The sequence below is a fragment of the Anguilla anguilla genome, chromosome 8 (assembly GCF_013347855.1).
Source record: "Anguilla anguilla isolate fAngAng1 chromosome 8, fAngAng1.pri, whole genome shotgun sequence".
Taxonomy (NCBI): domain Eukaryota; kingdom Metazoa; phylum Chordata; class Actinopteri; order Anguilliformes; family Anguillidae; genus Anguilla; species Anguilla anguilla.
The window spans coordinates 49,553,422-49,581,387 of NC_049208.1; the positions used below are offsets into that span (position 1 = coordinate 49,553,422).

The 27,966-nt window shown below is 49.7% G+C and overlaps 2 protein-coding genes across 3 annotated transcripts; one reads left to right on the forward strand and one right to left on the reverse strand.

Moving 5' to 3' along the window:
• Positions 1–1,001: 1,001 nt before the first annotated feature.
• Positions 1,002–16,814, reverse strand: lrrc71 (leucine rich repeat containing 71). 2 transcript variants are annotated; one of them, XM_035429575.1, is made up of 18 exons: positions 16,393–16,814; positions 15,859–15,969; positions 15,658–15,696; positions 14,826–14,960; positions 14,095–14,217; positions 13,664–13,739; positions 13,349–13,423; positions 12,987–13,055; positions 11,648–11,807; positions 10,638–10,721; positions 9,474–9,548; positions 8,465–8,563; positions 7,460–7,547; positions 7,179–7,258; positions 3,945–3,965; positions 3,288–3,399; positions 2,373–2,461; positions 1,002–1,306 (listed from the first exon to the last, which is right to left on the reverse strand). In XM_035429575.1, exons 1-18 carry the CDS (start codon positions 16,430–16,432, stop codon positions 1,112–1,114), a joined length of 1,671 nt encoding a protein of 556 aa, XP_035285466.1. In that variant the 5' UTR covers positions 16,433–16,814; the 3' UTR covers positions 1,002–1,111. The 2 variants fall into 2 exon arrangements, with proteins under 2 accessions (XP_035285466.1, XP_035285467.1); XM_035429576.1 differs by lacking the exon at positions 3,945–3,965.
• Positions 16,815–16,954: 140 nt separating this feature from the next.
• LOC118233693 lies at positions 16,955–27,838 on the forward strand. The gene is made up of 10 exons (XM_035429552.1): positions 16,955–17,233; positions 18,662–21,695; positions 22,194–22,310; positions 23,114–23,190; positions 23,660–23,834; positions 24,293–24,398; positions 25,258–25,304; positions 25,838–26,585; positions 26,729–26,869; positions 27,288–27,838. The coding sequence occupies exons 2-10, from the start codon at positions 18,815–18,817 to the stop codon at positions 27,334–27,336; spliced, it is 4,341 nt and encodes a 1,446-aa protein (XP_035285443.1). The 5' UTR covers positions 16,955–17,233; positions 18,662–18,814; the 3' UTR covers positions 27,337–27,838.
• Positions 27,839–27,966: the final 128 nt, after the last annotated feature.

Here is a 27,966-nt window from a genome sequence, read left to right on the forward strand (position 1 = left end):
ATTCAGTTTCATTCGGTGAAACGGGTCATGATCTGGACCAATCAGAGACCACACGAGCGACCGAAAAGAGAAGTTATCGAACGAACGGGGAGATGCGTGACCGAGCGCTTGACACAGACGCGTTCTGCTTTCCGCTAATTTGATTTCTAGTTCATTTGAACGAGTGGTTCGATCAAAAATGAAAAATTCTTCAAATGCGGAGATTAAGACGCGCAGTGGCAGTGGCTGCCCAGTTCACTCAGCCAGACTGAAACAGGCTTCTTTTAAATAGATTTTTTAAAATGAATAACATAGTCATTATACACGGTTTAATACATATTTGTTACAGGAAACATTTTTTACTCAAAAAAAAAAAAGACTGGTTATGAACCTGGTGAAGATTCCCAGCTTTGTGACCAAAATTCCATTAGTGGGTTTAATTAAGGTTATTAATGTAATAATTAATCATAGATGGAATGCCAGTTCCACAATGGCACAGTTTAATTACGGAGAAAGGGCACAGCAGTGTGAAGTTTCCTTGGCTTTGTAAGAAAATATTAAAGCAGTCACATATTATTCCCCTACTTATTGAGCGGTGTTCCTCTGGTACTAGTTATGGGGTACGACTGTCTGCACTGTTTGTGGTTCCCAAGCGACAATGTGCCAAATAATTTTATTGATTTGTAGAGATTTTCAGATTATGTTCAGATTGTTTGCATTTTCAGTTAAGAAATATCTGTTGGTCCCAAAATAACTATTGGAAAGGCTGAATATAAAAGCACACTTGTGCAGAGGGAGGGATGTCTATTGTTTATGTTTACATGTGTACATTTTGTATTTTGTTGTTCCTTATGCCTCACGTCTCCATGGAGTTTTATGTCTTCATGCAGTACCCCAGAGCGACCACCAGATGTCAGTGAGTCATTTGTGACAAGATACAACTACAGGTTCACATTATATGTTGCTTAATTCTATTCAACCCCTTGTCAGGTAACAACAGAATTGAAGAACGGCACACGTGGTGTCTAAGCATAAAGTATAAATCATTTATTATGCTTTCCAGGAGCCCATGAGTGTCGTGATGGGGTGCGGTGTGGTTGGGGGGGGGGAGGTTGTTGAGGGTGGGGGTGAACTAGGATTTTGAGGCTTGCTTGTGTCCTTCTTTGTGTGTGTTATTCTGGTTCATCTCCCCAGAGTCAGTCAAATTCTCCGCTGTCCGGGCCTCCTCCACGGGGGCGGGAATGTTTTTGTGTAGAGGATCTTTGCGCTTCATTGCTTCCTGAATCTTCAGGTAGGTTTCACAGTTCAGTAGTGGGAAGCGGTTTCTCTGAAAAAAAAAAAAACACAAAAATCAGTGTCTTTTTGTTTCAACATCAGTCCATTGTTATCTTGTATCTCCTTTTCTCCCTGTTTGGAATAACCGGGCACATTCGTAGGCACATCCCAGAGGACAGTAAGAGGCAGGAGAGACACACAGATAAATCCAGCAGATACAGACGCGGACGGGCGGTGGTATGGCGGCACAGACCAATGAAGAAAAGGAGACAGAGGAAGGGAGACTGAGGGAAATCTGGACTCTGGCCCAAAACAAAATGACCGCCCCCCCCCCCCCCAGCCAGTTTCCTCATCTTGAGCGAAAGGAGAGCACTGTACACCACTATCCTTCTCGCCACTTGCCTTTCTCCCTGGAGCAACAGGATCTCTATCTGCTCATTCACAGAACACACAGCACTCCCCTCTGTTCATTAACATAGAACATGGTCGAGAGACTCCGTCCTCAAGAGTGTACATTTTTAGCAGAGACTCTTATCCAGAGCCGCTGTTTTGTATTTACAAAGCTGGATATTTACCATAGTAATTAGGTTGTTATCCCGGTTCCTTAGCAATTACGCCACACTGCCGTTCTGTTTACGGACACACTGTAGGCCAGGGGCGGTTTGCTTGGCCGGCTCAATCCGCAGAATGTCTATGGTACTTTCAGAGTTTTACAAGCTCAATCCTCAGAACTTCTATAGCACCTTCAAAGTTTTACAAGCTCAATCCTCAGAACGTCTATGGCACCTTCAAAGTTTTACAAGCTCAATCCTCAGAACGTCTATGGCACCTTCAAAGTTTTACATGCTCAACCCTCAGAACGTCTATGGCACCTTCAAAGTTTTACATGCTCAACCCTCAGAACGTCTATGGCACCTTCAAAGTTTTACATGCCCAACCCTCTGAACGTCTATGGCACCTTCAAAGTTTGACAAGCTAATCGTCCCATAGGCAGACACACAGACAGGCGCGGGACAGTCACAGGACGGACGCGCGGCTACGTCCTTCAGCGTCAGAGGAAGACGGACAAAGGGATGTGATGCAGCTGAAAAAGGGTTAAAAAAAAAAGAGGGACTCACGGAGAGGGAGAGGCGGAGGAGGCCGCCCTCGTCCTGCTCTTTCACCGCCTTCAGGAATAAACGCAGCGACCGCTCAGTCAGCCGATTCCCTACGGAAAGAAAAAAAACAAGCGGCCCTTAAAAAAAAGTACCACCTTAAATTTATCAGCATTGCCTGTGTGCCTCGGAGCAAACTTACTGTGCTTGTTCGAGAGACAGGGGTGTAAGGAACTGCCCTTTGTAGGGTAGGTTTTTTGGGATGTTTTCTCAAAATTATAAGTCAGTTTTCTAGACCTCCGGTGTTCTACCCACTCCAGTGTTTTCAGTTACCAGTAGTGATTGTTAGACCCGCGTTAGAATGTTCAGTTAAGAACATTCTAATTGCGCAATTGTGATCTCACACCTTAAAGGGTTAATTATGAGAAAAGGCCATTCGGTCCATATTATTGCCTCATCATAATCCTGCTGTTTATGGTGCACCCCACTGTGACAAGCCTGGACTTGAATAGGCTCTCTGCCACTTGAGTACTAAGTACTGCCACCCCAGTACTCTGACAAGCTATTAAATTCATAACTCGCTGTGTGAAACGCATCCTGATATCAGTGCAAAATGTACCTCTAACTCAGTTCCACCTGTTTCTTCGTTCTGCTGACGGAGCTCCGAAATGCTTTCCGCCAGCGACTTTATTAATCCTTTTTTTAAATTTGAAAACCTCAGTCAAGTCCCCATTTAGTTTCCTATTATAAGCCTAAAGAGATAAACGTTCACGTCTTTCTTTGTACCTTTTTACATTCGATACCTGAAATGAATTTAATTACTCTTATTTGTCTGTTGCGGGCTTCTATCTTTCTTACAGTGCGGAGACCGGAACTGGCGCAACGCGGACATTAATTAACACAGACGTTCTGAATGACAGTAACTGCGGCGGTAATGACCTGATAGATTGAGGGAGGTGAGGACGCTGTTGCCCGGCAGTGACACGCGTCCCTGGCCGTGCTGTGCCTCTGTGTCCAGCAGGGGGCTCACTGTCTCTGCGACATCGGCAGTCTGAGAGGAAAGAGTGGATCTCAGGTCCGCGGCCCGAACACACATGTAAACATGATGGTGACCGAATGCAGTGCGCTAGTTAGCGTGTGCCATGACAAATTAGCATTCCTGGAAAAGTGTGCTGTGGACCTGGTAGCTAATTTCATTCACAGGAATAGGCCTACATAACTGTGGTGAATACCGCGCGAGGCGATCGTGTCATTGTTTTGGTGCTCGAGTAGGAACAGAGTGATGGGATCAGATAAGAAGACGCACAAATAACCGTATTTAATTTACAATGTAGACGGTTGGCGTTTTGACCACATCGGCAATCACCGACGTGGTCGAAACGCTATTCGGTTTTTGGAGCATCTAGCGAGTGTGCGAGTCTTTTCTTTTCTGATCCTAATAGGTTCCTGTGACCCAGCACCTCTCACACATTTTGTTGTTGTGCGTTTGCTTTCTCTATTGTCGTAATTGAGCGATGGGACAGAGGGAGTGTTTGTTACGCAGGTCCGGGGGGAGAAAAGGAGACAGAAGAGGCAACAGCAGTCTAATTATTGTACCTTATTCTGCGATCCACTTGTCTGGTCCGAAAGGAGAAGAAACAGAACCATCAATGCGTTGCATGTGCAGTAAAATCGTACACCACAGTCTTTCCCACAAACAGAAAACGTGAATAAAGGAAAGCTACGAAAACTAAAAAGTGCAAATGCAGTGGATTTTAAACAACGGCTCATGTAATTACCATATGAGCAGCTGCAGCTTGCATTTCCGTGTGACACTGAGCATAAACAGTAGCCTACAACAATTTGTCCTTCACATCCACCTGGGAAAGTGTTGGCGTAGTAAAATAAATAAATAAATATTTAGCTATAAATCTAAGACATTCTCTCGTGATGTTGAGACTGTGCCATTGAGAAAGCCGGGCTCTCTGCTAACATTTAGTAGAAAAATTAAGGAACACACTAATGCATTGAAATTAGACAATGTGCTCCCAATTAATTTTTCCCGTTAGCACACATCAGATTTCAGGAGAAAATGCTCCTAAAATGGGAGCACTTTGGAGCCCTGGAAGGGCTGGAGAGGAGCAGTGAGGGGTTCTCCTCCTCCCCCTATTTGGTTGTTGTAAGTTTCTACTTTTTGCAGCCTGGGAGGATTTCAGGACCATGGACAGTGAACTCATTGGCTACAGCCATGCACAGCTGAGGCTGATTGGTAATTAGACCAGCTGATACTAACTGCCTTCACCAGGCCCCTTTATTTATTTAGTTTTATGTCTTCCCCTTTTCTCATTTTTTAAACCTCATTTGAAATGTCTGGTCTCATTTAGAGGTCCATCCATCACCGCAGCATCCTTGGTCAATTCAGGTGAGCGCAGAATAGCACGCACATCCTCCAAAATGCATGTATCCAAAGACTGCATTCTGGACCGGGCTTTCACTGGACCGAAGTCTGCGTTAACTTATGCTGCTAATGCGGACAGGTGCACGACCGACCCGAGGATTCGCTCTCGTGCAAAAAGGCGGGTAATATCCCGCGCACTGAAACCCTGCCCGCACCCAGCTGGGCTTTAATTACGCCCAGCTGTGCGCGCCCTTCGGGGCTCTGAGGCACAGCCAGCATCGGCGCGGTCACGGTTCAGTTCCAAACCGCGGTGCGCGCGCGCACATCGTCTCCCCCCACGTATCCACTCTAAAACATACCACCCGGCGGCAAAGTCTGTTTCACGCTGGGCTCGTTTTCTAACGCGCCCCCCCCCCCCCCCCCCCCACACACCCCTTCGGCCTGTTTTCAGGGAGGTTGTTCATTTCTCTAGGTCCAAATTTGCGAGCGTATAATTTCGGCGAGTTCGCGGGGGGGGGGGGGGGGGGGGGGGGGGGGGGGAGCGACTCGCTCCCGGAATTTGTGTTCTAACAGCGCCAGTCCGTTCGGGTTTCCCGCAGAGCTACAGCCCTCCGGGCCTTTTAATTCACCCAGTTTCTCTGCCTGGTGCTGCACAAGGCCATTTGCAGCGAAATAAATAAATAAATAAACAAATAGCTCTCTATCTGCACAGCTTGACAACTACTGGAAAATGGGTCGTCGGGATCTCGGGTATGCAACCGCCGGCTCACCGGCATTATGTTCAGTCACGGCCGTTTATAGAAAAAAAGAAAGAAAAAAAAAATCTCACACGGAGCCTGACAAAGAAGAAGGAAAAAATCCTGGGTGTCCTCATCACCCTCGCTGGTTTCGGTGACAGCTTTGCAGATGTTCACCGAAGATTTTTACAGCTGATGGTGGCACTTTTTCTCAGAGAGGATACCCAGCGCTGTCACAGAGAAGGTGAAATTTGCTTTCTCGTGTTTTCAGAAGCGAGAAGTGTCGGTCTCCAGACGCTGCTTATGCAAGCTCGCGCGCGTAGCCTGACGGCTCCTGGTAGTGCCCACCGCGGCAAACAGACGCAGCCTTTGTTGAAAAGCGCAGCATTGTTCGAGCAAAGCACAAACGAGAGGCGCATTTCCTGCCGAACACTTTTCAAAAAAGCACGGAGCTCTTTTGTCAGACGAGTGAATGCCTTTCACGAGAATGTTTCCATTCGTTTAGCTTAAGTTTGTTTCGGTTTATATTTCTCAAACAAGCTCAAGTCTGCCCGCGCTGTCACCCAAACAAAACAAACCCCCTCCAGAGTCAGGAGGCGGCATGCCCAGATCACACCCCAAGGCCTGAGAGATGTCATCGGAGACTCGCCTCATTTTAAGGCTGCTCCAGAGGGGCCAGATTGGACGTACAGAATTCAGGATTCCAGTCTTTGTTTTGACATGGAAATGTCTTTCTTTCACATGGAAAATTCTATTTCCTCCATTGCTCTCACACACTCGAGTCGACACAATGGATAAACCATGCAGCAGGAATGTTAAAATAGCGTTATGAGTCATCATTACCATTACATCACATCCCAGTCATGTTTGTGCTATGAGTCAGACCGCTTCTTAATTATGCTTGCGATGTTCAAAATCTGTTGCCGCTGACGAGCTGGCATGTTTCCTGTTGCCAGCCCAGATAGTTGTGTCTAATTAATGCGTTCCATCAGTTTGCATTGCAGCTAGATTCCCTCCCAACCCCCCCCCCCCCAACCCCCCCCCCCCCCCCCCCCCCCCACCATCTTTATGACCAAACCGCGCGGCCAGATCTCCCGGACGCAACAGTACCCGAGTCGCACCGGCATGTCTGAAACGCCGGCCAGTTTCCCTTATTAGCGTTTCAGAGTCGAAACGCGCCATTTTTCTCGGCATCTCCGCCTTTTCGCCGGCAGTTCTGCTTTACTGCCTTTTGGGGGGAGGAGATGACATCTATTCCAAATTTCTCCTCCGCACGGACTCAATGAGGTGTTTCTATTTTTGTGATCCCCACTGGAAAATATCCTTTGTGGAGTACTATATGACAAGCGGCTGTAAATGATGCTGTATGGCGTAATTTTCAACTGTCCTGAATGACCGGACGTCACGTCTGCACAGGTTCCAAAGGCCAGCTAGACCTTTGGCTCCATTAACTTTGGAAGTTCTGGCTCCACACTGTTGGTGAAGGGTGAAAAAAAGGTAGGCGACAAAAGTTCTACCGCGACATATTTCTGGTGAATATTCTTGATGGGGCGTGGCCAAGGAGAATACTGTTGCAAACGGATGTCCCGTTAACGAACATGCCTGAACTAGAACCTCCTGTCGTCAGGAAGTGGAGAGGACAAAAGAGCTCAGGAGCTGAGCATCTGGTTGGTCTAAAGAATCTGTGGCGTTAGCTTGCCATCCCTTAACTTGTACCTCTACGTCCAACACAGACGAACTTCGCTCTTTGCCTCCTGACCTCAAACCTCTGACCCGGGGACCCTTAGTGTCGGCACCTGAGAGAGAGAGAGAGAGAGAGAGAGAGTGATGGAGAGAGAGAAAGAGAGAGTGATAGAGAGAGAGAAAGAGAGAGAGTGGGGATATAAAATGGACACTGGCAGTTAAGGGAGGGAACTGGAAGAGTGGATGGCTTCAGAGGGACTACTAGAGATCACAAATCGGGGAGAGAGAAATGTTCTCGCCGCAAACAAAAGCACCTTTTTTAGAATTTTTCTGGTCCTCCTTCTTTCCAGCGGCTCCTGCGCCCTGATTGGCCGCCTGCTTCTCCTCCTTCTTGGGCGGAGGCTGCAGCGGAAAGATGGAGACACTGAGAAGCGCGGCCCGCTGCCATCATAAAAATGACATATCTCATGTGTCTCGCAGGCCAGTGCACAACAGGCTGCACCAGGGCCCTGGGCGAGAGGGCATAAAATCTGACTGCTGGTATTACAGATTCCTCAGGATAAGAAATGCCTCTTAGCAATTTTATGAGAGAGAGAGAGAGAGAGAGAGCGAGAGCGAGAGCGAGAGAGAGACTTTTTTTTGTTATTGCTGTTTGTTGCAACCATTTTATTTGTTAACAAAGCCCCCCCAACCCTGCCAGCATTACTGAGGGCCCAAGCACCCTAACATTATTATTATTATTATTACAAATTATTAGTGTTCATATAGTTGTTGTCACTACTAATGCTGTATGCAAACATTCGCTTTGGCAATACTATGCTGATGTGGTCATGCCAATGAAGCTTATTTGAATTTAATAGAATTGAGAGGGAGAGGAAGAGACAGAGAGATGTAGAGAGATAGACAAAGAGGGATACAGTGAGATAGAGAAAGAGAGAGAGATAGAAGGAGGGAGAGAGAGACAGAGAGACCAACATAGAGAGATAGACAGAGAGGGATACAGTCAGACAAAGAAAGGGAGAGACAGAGAGAAAAAAAGACAGAGAGAGAGACAGACAGACAGAGAGAGAGGGATACAGTGAGATAGAGAAAGAGAGAGAGAGATAGACGGAGAGGGATACAGTGAGATAGAGAAAGAGATAGAAAGAGAGAGAGAGATACAGAGAGACAGACAGAGAGAGAGAGGTACAGAGAGATAGACAGAGAGAGAGAGAGAGAGATACAGAGAGAGACAGAGAGAGAGAGAGAGACAAACAGACAGAGAGACAGAGAGAGAGAGAGAGAGACAGACAGAGAGAGAGACGCTGCGGTCTCCTCACTCTCTTCTTGGAGGCGGGCTTGCTCCCCTTGGTGGTGCTGCGCTCCAGGGAGGAGCTGCTGGGGATGGAGGCTCGCCGGGCGGAGTCTGAGCTCAGGATCTGCGGGCGGAGGAGGGCGGGGAACGTGAGACGGGCGCCGCCCCTCGCCCCTCACATCCAATCACAGGACCGAAACACCGCGCAGCCGAAAGTCTGCAGAGGAGTCTTTGAGGTATCGGATGAAAACTCGATGAAGACGGGACCAGGGCGCTCATCGATTCCCGCCACATTCTGCGGAGTCATCAGCTCCAGGGCTAATTTAGACGGCCCCAGCAGGGAGCCCGCGCCCCGCGCTGCGTGCCTACGCCGTGCCGAGCCAGGCTGCTGTTCCAGGATCAGTCCTGCCTTCCAGCTCGGAGCAGATACGGTCAGGACACGGACAGGGGAGACCTGACGCGCGTTCGAGACGGCGACCGTTCGCTAAACGTTCGCGAACATATTCAAACTTTTTTCTGTTTGCGGCGAACGTAAGCTAACATTACCTAACAGTCTGAAAAGGTAGTGCACCGCGAACAAAAATGCCTGCCGACAGGAAAGACACTGAGAGAACAAGTAATAATTTAGCTGTTATGATGAATGTAACATTTGTTTTTTAAAAATCCCATTTAAGCAGAAAATCAGCTGGCTAGCATTGTTAGACCTAATCTAGCTAGCTTTATTCACTTATTTTAATGTCGGCCAAGTTACTTTTTTCCGTTTAGTCGCATTCATTTTTATTAAAAATACGTTGGTGGCGAACTAAATGGAATGTTGGTTTAAAACGGTGCTCATTCAACGGTAACTGTCGGCCGCAAACTTAGTTCGCCACGAACGTTCGTCATCTTGAAAGCACGTCTGAATCTATATCAGTGCTTGCTGAATACGGGCCCTTATGTGAGAGCGGGGAGAGGCGTGTCACGCTGGTGAGAAAGTGGGCGTTTTCGGCGAGTGGGCGGGACGAGCGTGAGGTCAGGTGACCTGTGTCTCTCACCAGCGGATCCTTCCGGCTCAGCAGCCTCCTCCTCTCCACGATCTCCTCGTGACTCAGAGAGAAGGGCCCCAGCACCTGCAGCAGGGGCCAGGGAGGAACAGCGTGGGACAGGGTGTGTGGGACAGGGTGAGTGTGACAGGGAGGAACAGCGTGGGACAGGGTGTGTGGGACAGGGAGGAAAAGCGTGGGACAGGGTGTGTGGGACTGGGTGAGTGTGAGAGAGTGTGTGGGACAGGGTGTGTGGGATAGGGAGGAACAGCGTGGGACAGGGTGTGTGTGACAGGGTGTGTGGGACAGGGAGGAACAACGTGGGACAGGGTGTGTGTGACAGGGTGTGTGGGACAGGGAGGAACAGCGTGGGACAGGGTGTGTGTGACAGGGTGCGTGGGACAGGGAGGAACAACGTGGGACAGGGTGTGTGTGACAGGGTGTGTGGGACAGGGAGGAACAACGTGGGACAGGGTGTGTGTGACAGGGTGTGGGACAGGGTGTGTGTGACAGGGAGAAACAGCGTGTGACAGGGTGTGTGTGACAGGGTGTGTGACAGGGTGTGTGTGACAGGGAGGAATAGCGTGGGATAGGGTGTGTGTGACAGGGTGTGGGACAGGGTGTGTGTGACAGGGTGTGTGGGACAGGGTATGTGTGACAGGGTGAGTGTGGGACAGGGTGTGTGTGAAAGGGTGTGTGGGACAGGGCATGTGTGACAGGGTGAGTGTAGGACAGGGTGTATGTGACAGCGTGTGTGTGATAGGGTGTGTGGGACAGGGTGTGTGGGACAGGGTGTGTGTGACTGAGTGTGTGTGACAGAGTGAATTCAGAGTGCTGGGGTGAGGGGTGTACAGTGTGTGACAGAGTGAATTTAGAGTGTTGGGGTGAGGGGTGTGCAGTGTGTGACAGAGTGAATTTAAAGTGTTGGGGTGAGGGGTGTATGTAACAGAGTGAATTTAGAGTGTTGGGGTGAGGGGTATACAGTGTGTGACAGAGTGAATTTAAAGTGTTGGGGTGAGGGGTTTACAGTGTGTGACAGAGTGAATTTAAAGTGTTGGGGTGAGGGGTGTACAGTGTGTGACAGAGTGAATTTAAAGTGTTGGGGTGAGGGATGTGCAGTGCGTGACTGGGTGTTTGTCACAGTGGCGGACAGCGTTGAGAGGTATTATCATGTACCTCTGCGAGATAGCTGGCCCCATCGTCCCCGATGTGATTGAACCCCAGAGACAGACACAGCAAAGTGCGGTTGAGACGCAAACCCTGGGAGACGAGGGGGGGGGGGGGGGGGGGGGGGACGGGTGGGGGAGAGGGAGAGAGAGAAACAGCAGCATATCTTTTGTTTATCTTCGCATCATTAAAAAAAGAAAAAAAAAAGGTTGTATGCCAACACACTTTTAACGCCCCTGGGGAGAAGCGTGTTCCTGTGCAAACATTGTTTCAGCCTCGCTGGTCTTCGCTGGCGTCAGCATGTTTGCGTGCGCGGTTATAAATCTGACTCCAGGGCACGGCGGCGCTCTGCGTGTGCGCGTGCGTGTGTGTGTGTGCGTGCGCGTCTGCGCTTCCCAGTGAACGCAGCGAGGGGGAGAGGCCCGCAGACACGCGCGTGCTTCTTGATAACCGCTCGTTAAATGCGCAGACAGAGTAGAAGCGGTCGTGTGCTGAAAGGCATCTCATTACGAAATGCCTCCCAGGCCACGTATCAATAAACTACAGTCAGACTGGCGGAGGCAGAGAGCGCCTTGCAGGTGCTATCGCTGAGGTATAAACCACACAAACATAACTGCATGTGCACAAACTGACATTTCAGAAACAGGCCTTTGAAAAACCAAGGGTCTCCATGCGTACCAGGGGTCCCAACGTATACCAGGGGTCCCCACCTATACCAGGGGTCCCCAAGTGTACCAGGAGTCCCCACGTGTACCAGGAGTCCCTGGGTGTACCAGGAGTCCCCACGTGTACCAGGAGTTCCTGGGTGTACCAGGAGTCCCCACGTGTACCAGGAGTTCCTGGGTGTACCAGGAGTCCCCACGTGTACCAGGAGTTCCTGGGTGTACCAGGAGTCCCCACGTGTACCAGGAGTTCCTGGGTGTACCAGGAGTCCCCACGTGTACCAGGAGTTCCTGGGTGTACCAGGAGTCCCCACGTGTACCAGGGGTCCCCAAGGATACCGGGGTCCCTGCGTGTACCTTGGCGATGTGCTGGGCCCCGCAGTCTCCGATGGCGTTGAAGGTCAGGTTGAGGGACTGCAGGCTCTTGTTGGCCCCGCGGGCCGTGGACAGGGCCCCGCCTATCAGCCGGGCCCCCTCCTCTCCAATCCGGTTATTCCGCAGCGATAGGTGAGCGAGCCTGGGGGGGGGGGGGGGGGGGGGGGTAAGGAGGGGGGGGGGGGGGGGGGCAGGCACAGCACTCATCATACCGCGTAATCCAGGGCCTTAATCCAGCGACAGCCCGGCAACGCAGCGTCAGGCCACGGAAAAAAGGAGCTTATCTCCATCTGATGATCCACCCCCCCCGTCCCCCCCCCCCCCCGTCCCGTTCGCCATCGCCTCTCCCGATTTCAGAGCGTCGATTTTAAAGCAGGGTCACGCCGTCCCGGCGGCTTTCTTCACAGCCGAATCGTCTGCAACCCGCTCTGAGATTCGAGTGCCGCACGTGAAGCCATTTCGGCTACAACGGAAAAACGAAACCAACTGCGCGGTTTTGTTTGTACTTTTCTGAAACCATTACCATTACCCCCATCTCTGTCAACACAGACACTTGCGACAAGTGTCGCATGACAAAAATAACGGATTTTCTACGGATAAAAGTGTCACACAGCACTGATTTTCAGTGTCACGCACCTCTAGAATTTTGTTACGTCGCAAAACGCGCAGCGTTGATTGGACAGCCAGATGGAACACCGAAATTCACCGTCATGGAAACGTCACTATTTTCGGTTTATCTGAGTGACAGACCGCCTTCTTTTTTTCTGTTTGCATCGTTTTTTTAAACAGTAGTAATTATGAAATTCATTCCTCCCCTATTTCTCGGTAATTTCACCGGGCGTCGCAATGCTTTCACAGATGTGAACGTCAGCAGTTTGGCGTCTCGTTACCATAGAGACAACAGAACCCTCCCCACAGCCCTTCGCCGAAGTACGAATGCGATACGTTTGTGCATTTTTGTCGCACGCCGCTTGTCGAAATGGTTGCGCTGCGAAGTATAACTCGGGCTTAAGTCTCACCTACACCACCAGCGAACATGTGGGTCCCGTGAACAGACCACAGCGGCAGTATCTTAGTGAAAAAAATAACCGAGGCTCCCCATGCGTCAGATTTAATTATTTGGTTTTTAATGCATGCAGTAAATATGGCTGCACGTAGGCCATGAATATATCTGAGTATAGCAGGATTTATATAGGTTACAGTCTGTGTATGTGGATACCAGCAGTGCCCCACAGAGAATCCATGCAGCCCTGCAGCCCTTCTGTTCTGTGTGTGTGTGTGTGTGTGCGTGTGTGTGTGTGCGTGTGTGTGTGTGACCCACTTGCTGTCTTCTGCCATCAGCAGGTGGAAACACTCGTCTGGGAGAGGAGTTCCTTCCAAAGCCACTGTCCTGACAGAGGGAGAGAGGCATGGAAAGAGAGAGAAAGAGATGCAGCAGAGAGAGAGAGAGACAGAGAGAGAGAATGATAGAAAGAGAGAGAGAGACAGAGGGAGAGAATGATAGAAAGAGAGAGAGAGAGACAATGACAGAAAGAGAGAGAGAGAGAGGTGAATAGAGGCTCTGTAGGCTTTTCATTCTGCAGTCTAACACAGTGGCAAGGCTATAATGGAAAGGGTGTTTGCAGATAAAGAGGGATATAGAGGTCCAGCTCCAGAAAGAGCTGAAAGACCCATGCTAGTCACCTGAGACTGCAGCACAGGGAAACCGTGTTTTTCAGGGAGCACAGAGTCCGATCAGTCAACCCCACCTGCCACAGACTGCCACACACACACACACACACACACACACACACACACGCATCAGCGAGAGCCGTTGCCAGATGGAGCAACCCATAAACAGTCCTAATCTCCTTCCCTGTCTTCCTCTCTGCTCCCTACATCTTTCTTCCTCGATTGTACATCACCTCCCCCACTTCTCCCTCTCTCCCTCATTGCTCCCTCTCTCTCCCTCTCTCCCTCTCTCCCCCCCTCCCTCCTTCCCTCCCTCTTCACACTCACTGAAGCCGCTGCAGGTTGCTCAGGGCCGGCAGGGTCTTGTTCAGCGTCCGAGCGACCCTCTCGTCGACTTTCCAACCTGCCCAAAAAAAACAAACTCAAAACTCCAAAAGTTCAAAGGTCACCGGAGACCCAGGCCCTCGAGGGGCCCCAAACTGACAAACGGCCTGGGAGAAGGGACCTTGTTTTTAATGAGGCAATTTGGAAACTGTGCATTCAGGGTTATTTTGAAGTATTTAAACTACTTCCGTACGGTAAATCAAAAAAAAGAAACGACAGCGCTTTTCAAATAATGACAGGATAATGTTTTTCATTCTTAATGTGAAAACAGCACACTAAGACTGAAAAAAAACTGGTTAAAAAAGAGAGGGGGGAGAACAGGCCTTGTCCTGGTGAGTACTGCACTTCGTGTTGGGCTGTGGGTGTGGACTTACCAAGCACTTTGACCTCCCTGACACTGCGTGAATCCTCCTCATTCTCCAGCTCCACCTGGAGGCGGGGCTTAGGGCACCAGGGCGTGGTCTCGTCACCGTTGGTCACATTCGATTGGCTGCCCTCTGGAATGATAAAAGGCATATAAGCTTTAAAGAATGGCCAGTGCCCGTTAGAATTGCAGCTGTGTGATAACAGAGCAGCAGCAACACTGCACCCTCCCCCACCACCATCCCTTCCACTAGTGCAGTCAGCACAAAATAAAAATATACAGTCTCTGTCTTTTTCAGCAGAGGGACTTTACAGTTGAAGGATGAGGACAGGAAACAGAAGCAACAGGGAAAAGGAAAGATACTGAGGACCGGGGAAGTAGAATAAAGCACAAGAAATTGTTTTTATGAAATGGGTATAGAGGGGAAAAAACAGACAGAGAGAAACTGAAATAAATGAGTGGTTACGCAGCATGACAAGCGCCAAGATGAGCAAAGTGTGCAAGCATCAAACAGAGGCACAGCGGTGCCCAACCCCGCTCCTGGAGCTCTACCATCCTGCTGCTTTTCATTTCAACTCTACCTAGCACACCGGATTCCACTAATTAGCAGCTCAACAAGATCTCTGCCCGTTGAGTGAGGTGTGCTTTGTTAGGGTTGGAACAAATACCTACAAGGATGGGAGATCTCCAGGATCAGGGCTGGTCAGTACCGCAGAAGCAGGTAAATGCTGATTTTTTTACCCATGGTGCTTTGCTCTGTGTTCTGTGAGGCGCTGGTCTTTTTCCGCTGGGTTACCGCGGGGACTTCTATCATTCCCAGCAGAGCACAGACTTCTGGGAAATCTACATCTAGGCTTCCACAGCACTGATAATCATCTACAGACAGACAGAGGACTCAAGTCTTAAACAATGTGCGTGAGTCTCACATATTTGGAACTTGGCACACACTCTTGGGCCTGGAACTGTAAATCTCACGCATTCGAAAGGGGCACTGCTCTTCTGTCATAATTCATATTCATGCTTGTGGGGAAAGTGTAACATAATTGATACAAAGTTCATATTAGCATAAATTTGCCACCCAAAGAGAGGAATACTCATACAGCGCACGTACACTCACATACCCTGCCACCCCTTAGCCCCCCAGGCTAAAATGCTAAGCTCAGGCTAAAATGCTAAACTCCCTGTCTCTCTCTTCCCTGCCTTGAAAGAATCTCATACATTGCAATGTGTAACCTTAACATCTATGGAAGGGGAGCAAATTTTGTTTTTTTTGTTTCAGTACAGTGGAGGTTGATATTTATGGAACAGGGCTAGTAACCGGGTTCATCATTGTCGTACTTTTGATCAAGGTACGATACAAAATTTACGTAACTGAAATCACCATAGGGGAAATAAAAACATGTTTTGTACATTATTCATGATCTGGTGCAATGTCACTTAATGAAGCGCAACACCCAATGTAATACTGGCAAAGAAAAAGTCTGAGATGGCTCCTGAAAGGTCTTTCAGCTTGTTGAGTTTAAAAATATACATACATTTTTAAAAAAGACAAGAAAACTGACACCAGTCTTACCTATGTTTTCAACTGTAGACTTGTCCTGAACATTTTGACCTATCAAGTCAATAATAGAACACAGATGAGCCCAACACTTCCACGAACACATTTGCACTGTAAATGCTTTACAGCATAAAATATACAAAAAAAGCTCAAAATCGCAAACACTTGTTTTAACAGTAACTAAATATAGATGGCATATGACTGTATTGCCCTTACCTGCTACTCTTGAGGGGTCGTCCTCATTCCCAGAATTCCGTCTGTCTTTGGGAGTCTTTACACCTCTTTTCTTCATGTTCTCAGATTTATCCTGTTGGTTGTGTGATGCTCCTGTTAATGTTGGTTAAGGTTATGATACCTTTAAAGATGCATGTATTTAGCACAATACGAGGCTAAGGTTACATCAAAATCAAAGCACGGATTTGCAGAATATTTAGTTCAAAAATTGCTTGTGGTCAAGCAACCGGTTTCCTAAAATACTATTTATAAAAGAACGTACAACTTTCTGTGTAATGGTAACTACCGTTAATCGAGTTACAAAGCAGCCTCAGGTGACTTTCTAGCGAATGTTAGCTAGTTAGCAAAATCAGTAGTTTAAATGTTGGAAGATAAAAGTGCCGTTAGCCAGAAACTATGAAAAAATATGCTAAATTCTCCGTAAATCCGTTCGATTACTTGTTCTACAATTGCATCCTACCAAACATTAGCTACTTAGACTGTTAACGTTGGGTTTGTGTGTAAACACACAGCTACCTTGAGCACGGTCAAACCATTGCGTCCTCTGCGTTTCCATGCCAATACTTCCTGCCAGTCATCTGTGTAATCCAATAAGCGTTTTGTACATGCCCTACTCTCAGCCAATGAAATGAAGAAGAACTATCAATCCAAATAATCGGTACAAGTGAAACATTCTTGGAAATAATGTACTTAATATTAATAAAAATGGTTTTAAATGCTTTAATTATTACGAAGTTTATTTAATTAAGTTTTTACAATTCCTATTTCTTAAATAAATTGCTGAGTGGTTTAAAAAGTAATAGTAAATGACTGTTTTATCTAAAGTTTGCACCGTTTTAATTTACTGAGTATCACAAAATATCATAGTGTGGAATAGGTACTGAAGCGCTGTAACGATAGGGGTTATGTGTGTATGTGATTGCTGGTGTGTGCGCCTATGTGAATTTAAGTGCGTGTTTTGTCGACCTCTAGCCCACAGCCTATAACAATAGCCAAAAAGTCTGAGGAGGGCGCCTGTGACCTAAATGTACCCATCCCCGTCTCGGAAAAAAAACCTGTGTCAACCAGTCTTCCCGTGAACCTTCCTGTGTGATTGTCCCGGGTGAAAAGACAGACATGTTTACAACAAGTAATGCGATCACCGTAGACTGCCTAGCTTTGCAGAGAGCATGGCTTGATTTAAACGATAGAAAGCAATGAGGGAGGTGATGACGTTTATAGAAGAAGGAGGGTGCTTATGAATACAGTATCTGAGGTTGCTACTGGCGAGTGAGGACGCTGCGATTGTCTGTGGGTTGGCAGTAATTCCCAGGATTCTGCCTCGTCTCTCCATCTTTATCATTTTGTTCCGCCACCGGTGAGTCTAATGAAACTATGGTCTATCTCTTTTGATGGTTTAAATTCAATTTATTCTCTGTGCAATTCATTGCTTTGTGCATTCGTGATTTCGCGATATAAGCCTATTTATGCGTGTCTCCATTGCAGTCGGAAATCCCTATTTTTACTGATCTTCTACTTTATAAACAGAATGTGTGATATTGTTCACCTTTATTGTTAATACCATAGCCTAATTGTGATGGCATTTTTACGATGGTGGGGGAACGATGCGGAGGTGTAAAATCCCCTCCCTCTTCGCCCTCGGCCCTCTAGAATCAATCGATCCTTTGATAAACACCGGAACCATGAAATATACCGAGAACCTTAACGCAATGTAAGGTCTCAGATGAGCGGCTACATTCGTACTCGCCAAGGATTTTATCGGAGTTGTGTTGTTGGTGCTATAATTTTGCTATAAGCACAGTACATAAGGAGTATGAGCAGATATAAAGAGTAATTGCTCATAGTGCATAGCCTCTGGTATGGGTCACGTGATCGCGTGAAGTGAGGGTTATAGGACGAGGTGATTCAGGTTGCAGGACCATTTTAAGGTAGCCTTGTTTCAGATATTGCAACGGCCTGGGCTACGTCTGGTAATAAATTCTCAGTCGTGTGTGTGTGTGTGCGTGCGCGCGTATGTGAGAAAACGAGAGAGAGGAAGAAATACAGCGTGCGCTCCGATTTGACAGCAAACTATGCGGAGGCTGGGCTATAAAATGTTTTCGTATTCAGCAGTGTGGGGGGAGGGGGGTGGAATTGGTTGGCAGATGTATTTATAACGAGATAAGCCCAAGAGGAACGGATGCACTTATGTAACTTGCTTATCGTGGGTTAAGCGGCGTTTTTCTTTCTTTTTCAATTTCGGGGATTAAATACTGTTGTATGGTCTGTAAAGAAGTGTGTCTAGGCTACCGCTTTGAAAACAGTGTTGACTAGGCTGTATAAATCATTTTGCATACAGAAGTCTCAAAATGTTATCCAGCACATTCTGCAAGGTAATGATAAAAACGATTATCTTGTAATTTAATAGCATCAAGTAATCGTATGACAGGATATCGCTTGTGTTTTATTAGTTTTCTCCATTGTTCAGGTTGTCTAAGGCTCATTATCTCACTTCTTTACACCTCTACTAGTTTTCCAGCTTTGTGTCTGATCTTCAGTTATTTAATGTGTCCTCCAGTCATGTCAGAAGAGGGCATCTGTCTGCATCACATTGGCTACATATTCTTGCCTGTTTTCCAGCCAGTCCCCTGCTGGTTTATTTATTTATTTACCCAGGATGCTCTGTCACAGTTGTCTGCCAGATAGAGAATGTCATAAAGCAGCTCATGACTTGTGTCTGTTATGTTCTGTGCGTTTTTCCCTGCCGTGTGTGCGGACACTCAGCATGTCTCTCTGGTCGTTTCAGAACTTGTGTGTAGTCCGGGTGTAACGATGATGCCCAGCCCTGGCTTGGATCATTACCCCCCGGAACCGTAGATCAGGCTACCTGTTTCACTGAAGACCGTAAAGAGGGACGGCCTCACCTTCTCCTGTCACTTTTTGTCACGCCCTCACAGCAATGCTGTCTCAACCTCGTCCCGCTGTGCCCCCCCAGCCTTGCCAGTCTGCTGGCCGCGAACAGGGTGCGGTGGAACTAAAGTCCCCTGAGCTGGGCTCCTGGAGGGATGATATAAACATGAACACCACCGCCAACACTTCTGCTTCCTCCCACCAAGGTTATGCAAACAGTGGACCGGCCGAGTCCGTCAGGTCAAGGGCAGTCGACCAGGGCCTGGCTGCCGTAGATCAGCAGAAGGACTGCAACTTTGCAGTACAGAACCACAAGCCCAATATTGTTCATTTAGCGGCTGACCCAAGCTCGGCTCTTGACCCGAACTGCAATGAGCCCAGCCTGCCATGTCTGTGCTGCAACGGTTACTCGCCTCAGGACAACAACAGCACCTATAACCTCAACTACATAAACAACAACACCGTTGCCTTTGGGCAGCAAACCCAAAGCAGTTGCAATGAGTTATATCAGGAGGGCGCACACCAAGCTCAGCAGACCCCCAAACTGACCCAGTTGCCACACAGCGCCCCCTCTGGCGAGGAGGTCGACAAAACTGATGACGAAGACGACACACAGAACCGCAAAGAGGTTTCTCGTGAAGACTATGCTGATGAGGATGACACCCTCATTCCCTCCTGTTGGGATTGTCCCCCTTCTCTACTGGAATTCTCCCTCTCCTCATTCACCTCTTCTTCGTCCACCTCCATCAGCGGGTGCTCGGACCTTGAATCCGACTGTCCCGACGCCATCTCTCTCTCCTGCCAAGATTTCCCACCTGAGCAGTCCCACCCGGCCCACTCCTTTGATGACCGACCGCATGCTTCTGTCCTCGAATCATACCGCCCTCGTGAATCACCCCTGCCCGTAGGGTCCCCCTTGGTTTTGTCTACCCCCTCCTCCGATTCCACAGAGGAGGAGAGGTCGCTAGAGGATGACGACGGCCTCCTGGACCTGCAGAAACTTTCGGAATCGGTGGACGAACTCGGGAAGGCGATCCACCGCCAAGCTGCTCAGCTGGCCCAGTGGGATTTGGAGGGCTACCTGGAACTCCGAGATGAGCTTGATCACCTGGAAGGTCTGGGGCTGAGGAGCGACCGGCAGGGGCTTGAGCAATTCGGCTCCGTGTTCGGCGAGGCAAACCTGGGACACGACGGCTGTCCGTCAGAAGGGGAAACGTCGTCCAGACCCCTGGACTGCTCGGATGCAGGCGCTGAGTCATGCGCTTCCTCGGTTTTTGATGACTGTGTCTTCCAAGACTTATTCGTCTGCTCCCCCTTGCTGCCTCCCCCGCAGCCCACCATGCTTCCTGTTGTGGACAGGGACGCGCCCGCGTTCACGTACATGAACATGAACGCCAGCACGCCGAGCCCCCCCACCACCTCCTCGACCTACTCTTCCTCACCCTCTTTTAGTATCGCTTCCTCCTCCTCTTCCTCACCCCCCCGTGAGGCCAAAGCTCCCTCCTCCTCCCTCTCCGTCCCACCATCTCAGCCCATCCCCTACTTCACCTTCCACTCCTCCGCCTCCTCCCTCACCTCCCTCCCTCCTCCTGTCCCCCCACCTCGGAGGAAGCGCCAAGCCCGACTGGAGGCCCTGAAGAAGGCTTCTCTCCAGAATGACGGCACGCCTGCTTCCCAACGCCCGCCTCTTCCTCCTCCTCCTCCTCCTCTACCCCCTGCTGCTCCTCCTGCCCGTGCCCCGCTGGATCGCCCAGCTCCCACATTACCGGCACCTCCTCCGCCTTCCTTTCATGCCCTGGACGACGAGATCAGAAAGCTGCTGATCCTGGCCGGGGTGACCCAGGACGAGCTGCTCAAACTGGGCCCCGAGCTCGGAGTCGGGGTGATGGAGCTGATGGAGCCGGAGGGCGCGGAGGCGCCCGAGCCTGCGGGACCGGGAGAGGCGGAGGGAAGCGAAACCAGAGCGGGATTCCGAGGCGTGAGGGAGGGAAGACAGAGTGTGGCTAGGAGAGAAAGGGATGAGTGCAGAGAGAGAGAGCGGGAAGAGAGGTGGAGAGAAGCGAACGGCTCCGGAGTCAGCAGAGAGATGACGAAGGACAGGTCGTTAGAGGGACAGATGGGGAGGGGTGGTAGAGACACACTGAGGACAACTTCGTTTACTGAGGCGGGAAGGAAGCAGTGGGGAAATGGCAGCAGCAGCCCCAGCTCCAGCCGTAGCCGCGGGTTTGGCTACGACGCCGGATTTGACTCTTACTATAGCATCACTACGAGCTTCCGCAACAACAACAACAACAACAACCCCTCGTCAAGTGCTGCTCCCTCTTCGAGACCCTCGCCTCCCTCACCCCCGCCGCTACCCCAGCCTCCCCCCCTGCCCCCTGCGAATCTGAGCAGTGTTCCCTCCAAGAAGCGTCGGCCGGAGCGCTTTGACTGGCTGATCGAGTTCTCCCCCGATACCGACGCCGCGTCCAAGCCCGGGGCCGTCGACGGACGGGGGGAAGGCGGCGCGCAGAAACTCGCGGCCGGGGCGAAAGTGACCACCTTCAAAGAGCTGCGCAGGCAGAGCAGGCAGAACCCCGCGCCCGCCGCGATCCACAAAGAACCGGACCCGGCCGCCGTCACCCCGGACCCGGACTTCCTGTACAGCCTGAGGTGGGCGACGGAGGGCGTCGACGGCGACGACCCCCGTTGGGAGTACGGCGCCCGCGCGCGAACCTCTGTCCTCCAACCGCCTCCCGTCACCCCATTGGCTCCCCTGAGGGAAATGCTGCCGGCGGGCCGCGGGGGGCCAGTGCCCCACCCCTTTCCCCTCATTGGCTGCTCCGTCTGCGAGCGCAGGCTGCAGACGGCGGCGGAAGAGAGAGAAGAAGCTGAGGCTACGAAGAGGGGAAGAGCCGACGGAGGGTTGACCCTGGACTCCGGGACAGCAGGTGAGACCGAACGACTCTCTCATCGTGGCATGTTTGGAGAGGTGCGGGTTTGGGAAGCGGTCGGTTTGATGGCACTAAATTACAAAGGGTGTGCAACAGAGATAGGGAAATCAAATCAAAGTGGACAGATGGCAAAAAACACTCCACAGGCATGCTTATTCATAGGCAGGCAGATGGAGAGCCACAGTTGTGAAATTCAGTGGAGTAATTTCTACAGTCGGGTGGCTGCGCCATTGCATCATTAAATTATCCATCTGCCCGGGAGAACAATCTCTCTCTCGCTTCCTCTGGATTTTTCTTTTAGTCTGGTCTCTTGTCCTTTTCCCGCCTTATCATTCATTCTTTTTATTTTCCTTTAAAGGGTAAGCAGGGGAGCGTCAATTGGAGTCAGAATTTACATGTCATTGAATGTATAGCTTCTTTTTTTTGTGTGTGACAGTTTTTACATGGATGCTTTACTAATGGGGGGTTCTTCCTCAACTCTCACTTTCTGAGCAGTCTGCAGCCTGTCATTCGCTGAGTCAGTTCAAAGGGGCGGGGCCTTAGCGACTGATGGTGTGAGGGCCCAACTTGGAGGTCAAGGGCTGTTCTCTCCGTGCATGCAAGAAAAACGAGGTACAGTCCATCACTTCTTATAGCCTATTATCTCATGTGACATCATAAATTTACAGTCACGGACATACACGCACACACATGGAAGCTCACGCACATATATGGGCACACACCTGGACAAGGACACACACACACGCACACAAAGACATACAAAGACAGACACACACACACACACACACATACTGAAAGACTGTATGGTAATGTAGATATGCAGATCAGAACTTTTCAGCTTCATTCCTGGGGTGGTTTAAAGACTCTGAGCTCTCAGTAGTGCACTAATGCTTCCAGTCTGGGGAGAGAATTTGATTTGGTCCATTGAAGATGAAGATGGGTAAACTGGGTTTTTAAGGAACCAAGCTGGGGTGAAAGTGGCCCCCCAAGAGCATGGATGCCATACATTTTCATTTTAAACTATTACTTCTGAAGATTAAACTACAGTTTATATAAAATGACTAAATGGTAAATGGACTGCATTTATATAGCGCTTTTATCCAAATCGCTTTACAATTGATTCCTCTCATTCACCTATTGTCACAACAATGGTGAAAGGCTGCCATGCAAGGTACCAATCAGCTTGTGTCTGTGTGTGTGAGAGAGAAAGAGAGAGAGAGAGAGAGATGGAGGGAGGGAGGGAGGAGAGAGAAAGAGGGAGATGGGAGGGAGGGGTGGGAGAGAGAGATGGGGAGAGAGAGATTGAGAGAAAGAAAGAGAGAGGCAGGGAGGGGGGAGAGAGAGAGAGAAAGGGAGAGGGAGGGGAGAGAGGGGGGGTTTGCATCAGTGTGTAATGATATTGTGCTGTTGCGTAGCTCTTCTCAGCCCGATCAGCCTGGCAGTGGATGCCATTCTGGCCCAGTTCAACTCCTCTCGAACCCTGGTGCAGAAGGTCAGTGTCTCTCTCAGTCCTTTCAACTGAGGTTTTAGAAGCACGAGATCTGATTGCATAATCAAAACCAAAAGACAAAAGGCAAAAGAATCTCAGAATCTCTGCATTTCTTATTCCTTCAGTTAATGGCATTTATTATTCAGGACCTTTTCAGTTTGAATTAACTCATTGCCTCTCCCTCCTTCCCTCTCTCCCTCCCTCTCTCTGGCGTGTCTCTCTATCTCTGTCCTTGCTCTCTGTCTCCTTGTATGCCTCCTCTCTCTGTCTCCCTCTGCACCTCCTCTCTGTCTCCCTCTGAACCTCCTCTCTGTCTCCTCTCTGTCTCCCTGTGCGCCTCCTCTCTCTGTCTCCCTCTGCACCTCCTCTCTGTCTCCCTGTGCACCTCCTCTCTGTCTCCCTCTGCACCTCCTCTCTGTCTCCCTGTGCACCTCCTCTCTGTCTCCCCGTGCGCCTCCTCTGGCCTCCGCAGGTGCAGTCGGGAGACAGCCGGGTGAACCCGTCTCTGGGCAGGCTGGTGCTGCAGTGCCTGTGCCCGGCTCTGAGCGGCCTGCTCGCCGACGGCCTCAGGCCCTACCAGACGGACCTCATCACGGGCAGGAGGCCAAATTCACCCTGGGGATTGGTGCAGGCCTGCACGGGCCCAGGTAGGGAGCGCGGCTGCGCGCAGGACACCGCCGCTGTGGCACTGGCACGCTAGCCGTGCGAGCCGGGCCTCGTGCAGCAGGAACAGTGAGCACGTGCGAGCGATTTAAGTATCTGTGAGTTGTGAATGGGTCTGTGTGTGTGTGTGTGTGTGTGTGTGTGTGTGCGTGTCTGTGTGTGTTTGCATTGTATGTGAGTGCGGTGAGGTGGATACACTGTGTAACTCATTGGTTCTCTCAAAATTAAAATGTAAAAATTCAAATAATGCTTTACTGGCTTCACAGGCTGTATCTCTTCTCCTCCTCTCTCCCCCTTTTCTCTTTCTATCTCTCCCCCTTCCCCTTCCCCTGCTCTCTCTCTTGCTCTGTCTCTCTCTCTCCCCCTTGCCCTTCTCTCTCTCTCTGTCTCCCCCCCCCTCTCTCTCTCTCTCTCTTTCCCTCCCTCCCTCTCTCTCTCCTAGGCCCCAGTACCCAGGCCATGCACAGCCTGCAGTGCCAGGTATCCCAGCTGCCCCAGCTCAGACAGAGCCGGCACAGGTTCAACGCCTTCCTGCTCGGCCTGCTCAAGTAAGCCCCGCCTCCGTTCGTAAGAACCTCCCAGCGAACCCGAGGGACCACTTCCCTTCAGTTAGCGTTCAGCTAGCCACGTCAGCATATGGGTTTCCCGGCAAAATTCTGCCCTTGGTTCCTGAATCAGTGCGTGCACGCTCTGGAATTCTTTTTTCTTTTTTTTTTTAAATATGTTTTTTTTTTTTGGCTTTTTCAGCTTTATTAGACAGTACAGTGTAGAGAAACAGGACGTACCAGGAGGAGAGAGAGGGAGACATTGACACTGACATTACAGGCATTTAGCAGACGCTCTTATCCAGAGCGACTTACACAACTTTCACATAGCATTTTACATTGTATCCATTTATACAGCTGGATATATACTGAAGCAGTTTCGGTTAAGTACCTTGCTCAAGCGTACAACGGCAGTGTCCTACCCGGGAATCGAACCTGCGACCTTTTGGTTACAAGCCCAGTTCCTTACCCACTGTGCTACACTCCGTTATACTCCGGGAGAGACATGCGACAAAGGTCGGCGACTGCCGACGTCGCGGCTCGCAACGAGCATGTGGAAAGCGCTCTACGGGCTACGCCACGAGACCCCCCCCCCCGCTCTGGAATTCTGTGGGCAGTCAGTAATCGGCTCGCGAAAGACTGCCAAAGGCTCGCGGGCCTGTACGAAACATTTTCACGGCGCTCGGCTCTAAATTTAAAACGATACGGCGCGGGCGCTAACCGAACCCGGGTCGACCGATGAAAGCGAAGATTCCCTCCAGGAATAGGACTGCCCACACCCCCCCCCCACCCCCGTTCCAGTCGAGCCGCAACCTGATTGTGTCGGTACCGTAGCTTAATGCTCCTTCTGTCTTTCCTCCAGCATTAAACTCCTGGATCACTGGGTCTTCCATCTGCAGTCGTGTGATGGTATGTACAGCACACACTAGGTCAAATACTTTCACCACCCCCCCACCCCCTCCACCCCCACCCCAATGGCAATGAGCTCCTGCAGATGACTTTAGAATTTTTAAATAACCCCCCCCTTTCCCTAATGATATTCAAAGCAAAGGTCTTCCATGGGGTTGTACGTTTTAGTTAGGAACACGTTTTGCTGAACGCTTGCATGGATCTTCTGGAAGGTTTTGAAATTTCATCAGCATCTAAAGACTTCAAGTGATTTCAAATATGGATTTTGATGCTGGTCTGCTACGTGCAAACTGAACATATCTACTAATGCAAAAACTTTTACATGCACCACACATAGTGTGCTATGTCCTTAGGCATCTTGTCTTATCTGAGACACTTGTCTGTGTAAAAGAGCTTTTTAAAAAAGTATGTAAATCATTTCTTTTAATGTTTAAATGTATTTTATACTTGTATTAAATAATTAAGCCATTAACAATCTATTTTTCTGCATTTCTTCCTGCCTCTTTTTCTTTGCCATTTTCTGCATCTCTTAGATGTGCTGGACCCTAACTATCACCCAACTTCCTTTATGTGGCTCTCTCGCACTTCCTGTCAGCCTCTCTTTGAGGAGCTCCTCCTCCTGCTGCAGCCGCTGTCCCTGCTGACCTTTAACATAGACCTGCTGTTCCAGCACCACCACTTTGACCCCGCCTCCCCCACACCCTCCGCGGCCAATTACGGCCGGGAGAACGCCGGCCCGGCCAATCGGGCCTGTAGCTTCAGGATCCCGGGGTTGTCCTGCTGGAGGAGGGATCAGTCATGGAATACGTCAAAGCAAGCTCCTGGGGTTTCAGATGACCAACAGAAAACAAAGCTCACAGCCTTGGCCAATAACAGTAACAACGGGCTGAATGGGAGAGCCAATGGCAGCCCAGTGTCAGCCAATAAGGGAGAAGCAGCCAACCACATACTGTGGAAGGAGTGGGAAATTGCGCCCCACAGTGTTGATAACCTCTCTCAGCAGGCTGGGCAAACTGCACAGCAGGGCTGGGGGTCAGTGGTGCAGTGGGGTAGGAAGCTGGGGCAGAGCTGGGGCAGTTATAATAAAGCGGAGCAGAAGGCTTCCCCTCTGCCTCCGGATTCTTGGCTGTCTAACGCCCCGCTTGAGTATGACTACATTACCCATGAGGCTCAGCGGAATCCTGTTCCTGAATGTAATTCAGCGGCCCCGTGGGTTCTGGGCATGCTGTTTGGGGCGTCCAGAGGGCAGAAAGACCCCCGCAGATGCCCAACTTCAGCCAGGTAAGCAGATTGGGTATATAAGTGTTTGTGCGTGCGTACGTGTGTGCATACGTGTGTGCATTGCTCATCGAAAGTATAGTTTTATCAATGTAATGAATTTTTCTCATCTCTTCCACCCACCCCCCCTTTCCACTTTTTGACAGGCGTCCGTCTCACTGGCTGTCCCCCGGCGTTTCAGTCCTGTCCCGCATCGCAGCCCCCGCCCAGAACTCGGATTCCGGAGAGCGGGAGAAAGAGAGAGAGAGGGAGAGAGCAGGAGAGAGAGAGCGCCCCACACTGGCCAGGTACTGCGACGGGTGTCAATTCAACACTGTTTCAAATCAAAGTTTATTTGTCATGTACTCAATCATACAAGTGCAATGTGCGGTGAAATGCTTTTGCTAGCTCCTAAATGTGCTTAATAAAGTAGAATAAAGTAGAAATACTAAATATATAAAACAGAAATACAAAATATGTACAAGAATTGGCATGAGCTGTCAAATATATACAAGATATACACAGATGAATTTCAGTTTGACCAACCAAGACCCTCACAGATATTCAACTGCTCCCTCTCTCAAAAGTTCACATCCGAATTCAAAAAACCGTCAGTGGCAGCAGATGCATTTGTGAACACTGACGAATCGCAGTGCGTGGTAAATGGCTAGCAAACGACGGTGTGCTTAAACTTCTCTTTCTTTTGTTTTCGTGTTTTTTCGGTAGGCCTGTGCGGACCCAGCGTGACCACAGGCCGCGGGGCCAGCTCTACTGACCGCTGTGGGAGGCTTATTCGCCGCCCCCCCTGGGAGGAGAAGGTTAGAGTTACCGAAAACTCGCCCGGCTGTTTTCCGACGACGCAAATATAAGCTAGCCGACTACGACGGTGCGCTGAAGAGAAACGCATTAATTACTCATTTGACATGTAATGTGAATTCTGTATTCTGTATTCTAAATAGAACACAGTTTGAACACAGGCTGAGACCAAGCAGACTCTGTGTGACAGAGTACGATTAAGCTCTCGTTACAGTAACAAGCACAATCTTAGAACGACGCCACATTACCCCCCCCCCCTCCCCTCACCTACCCTCCCGCCAAAAAAAAAAGCACACCAAAGATGGCCGCCGCAATGGCTCGTAATACTCTTCCATCACGTTGACCAGCCCATCGAGCTACCTCTAGAGATTCACAACCGTGCGAAGTGCAGAGGGAGGGTTTGCAGTTTCTTTTTCGGAATAACTGAGAATGAAGACAGACTAGGGGGTGGGGGGTTCGGGGGGGGGGGGGGGGTGTAAGAGAGGAGCAATTGTGCCCAGCTGCATCAGACACCTTTTCTTTAACCCATTTAAGCCAGCGGACAACTGAAGTATTTTTTTTGGATGACTATAGTTGTTTTAAAGCTCTT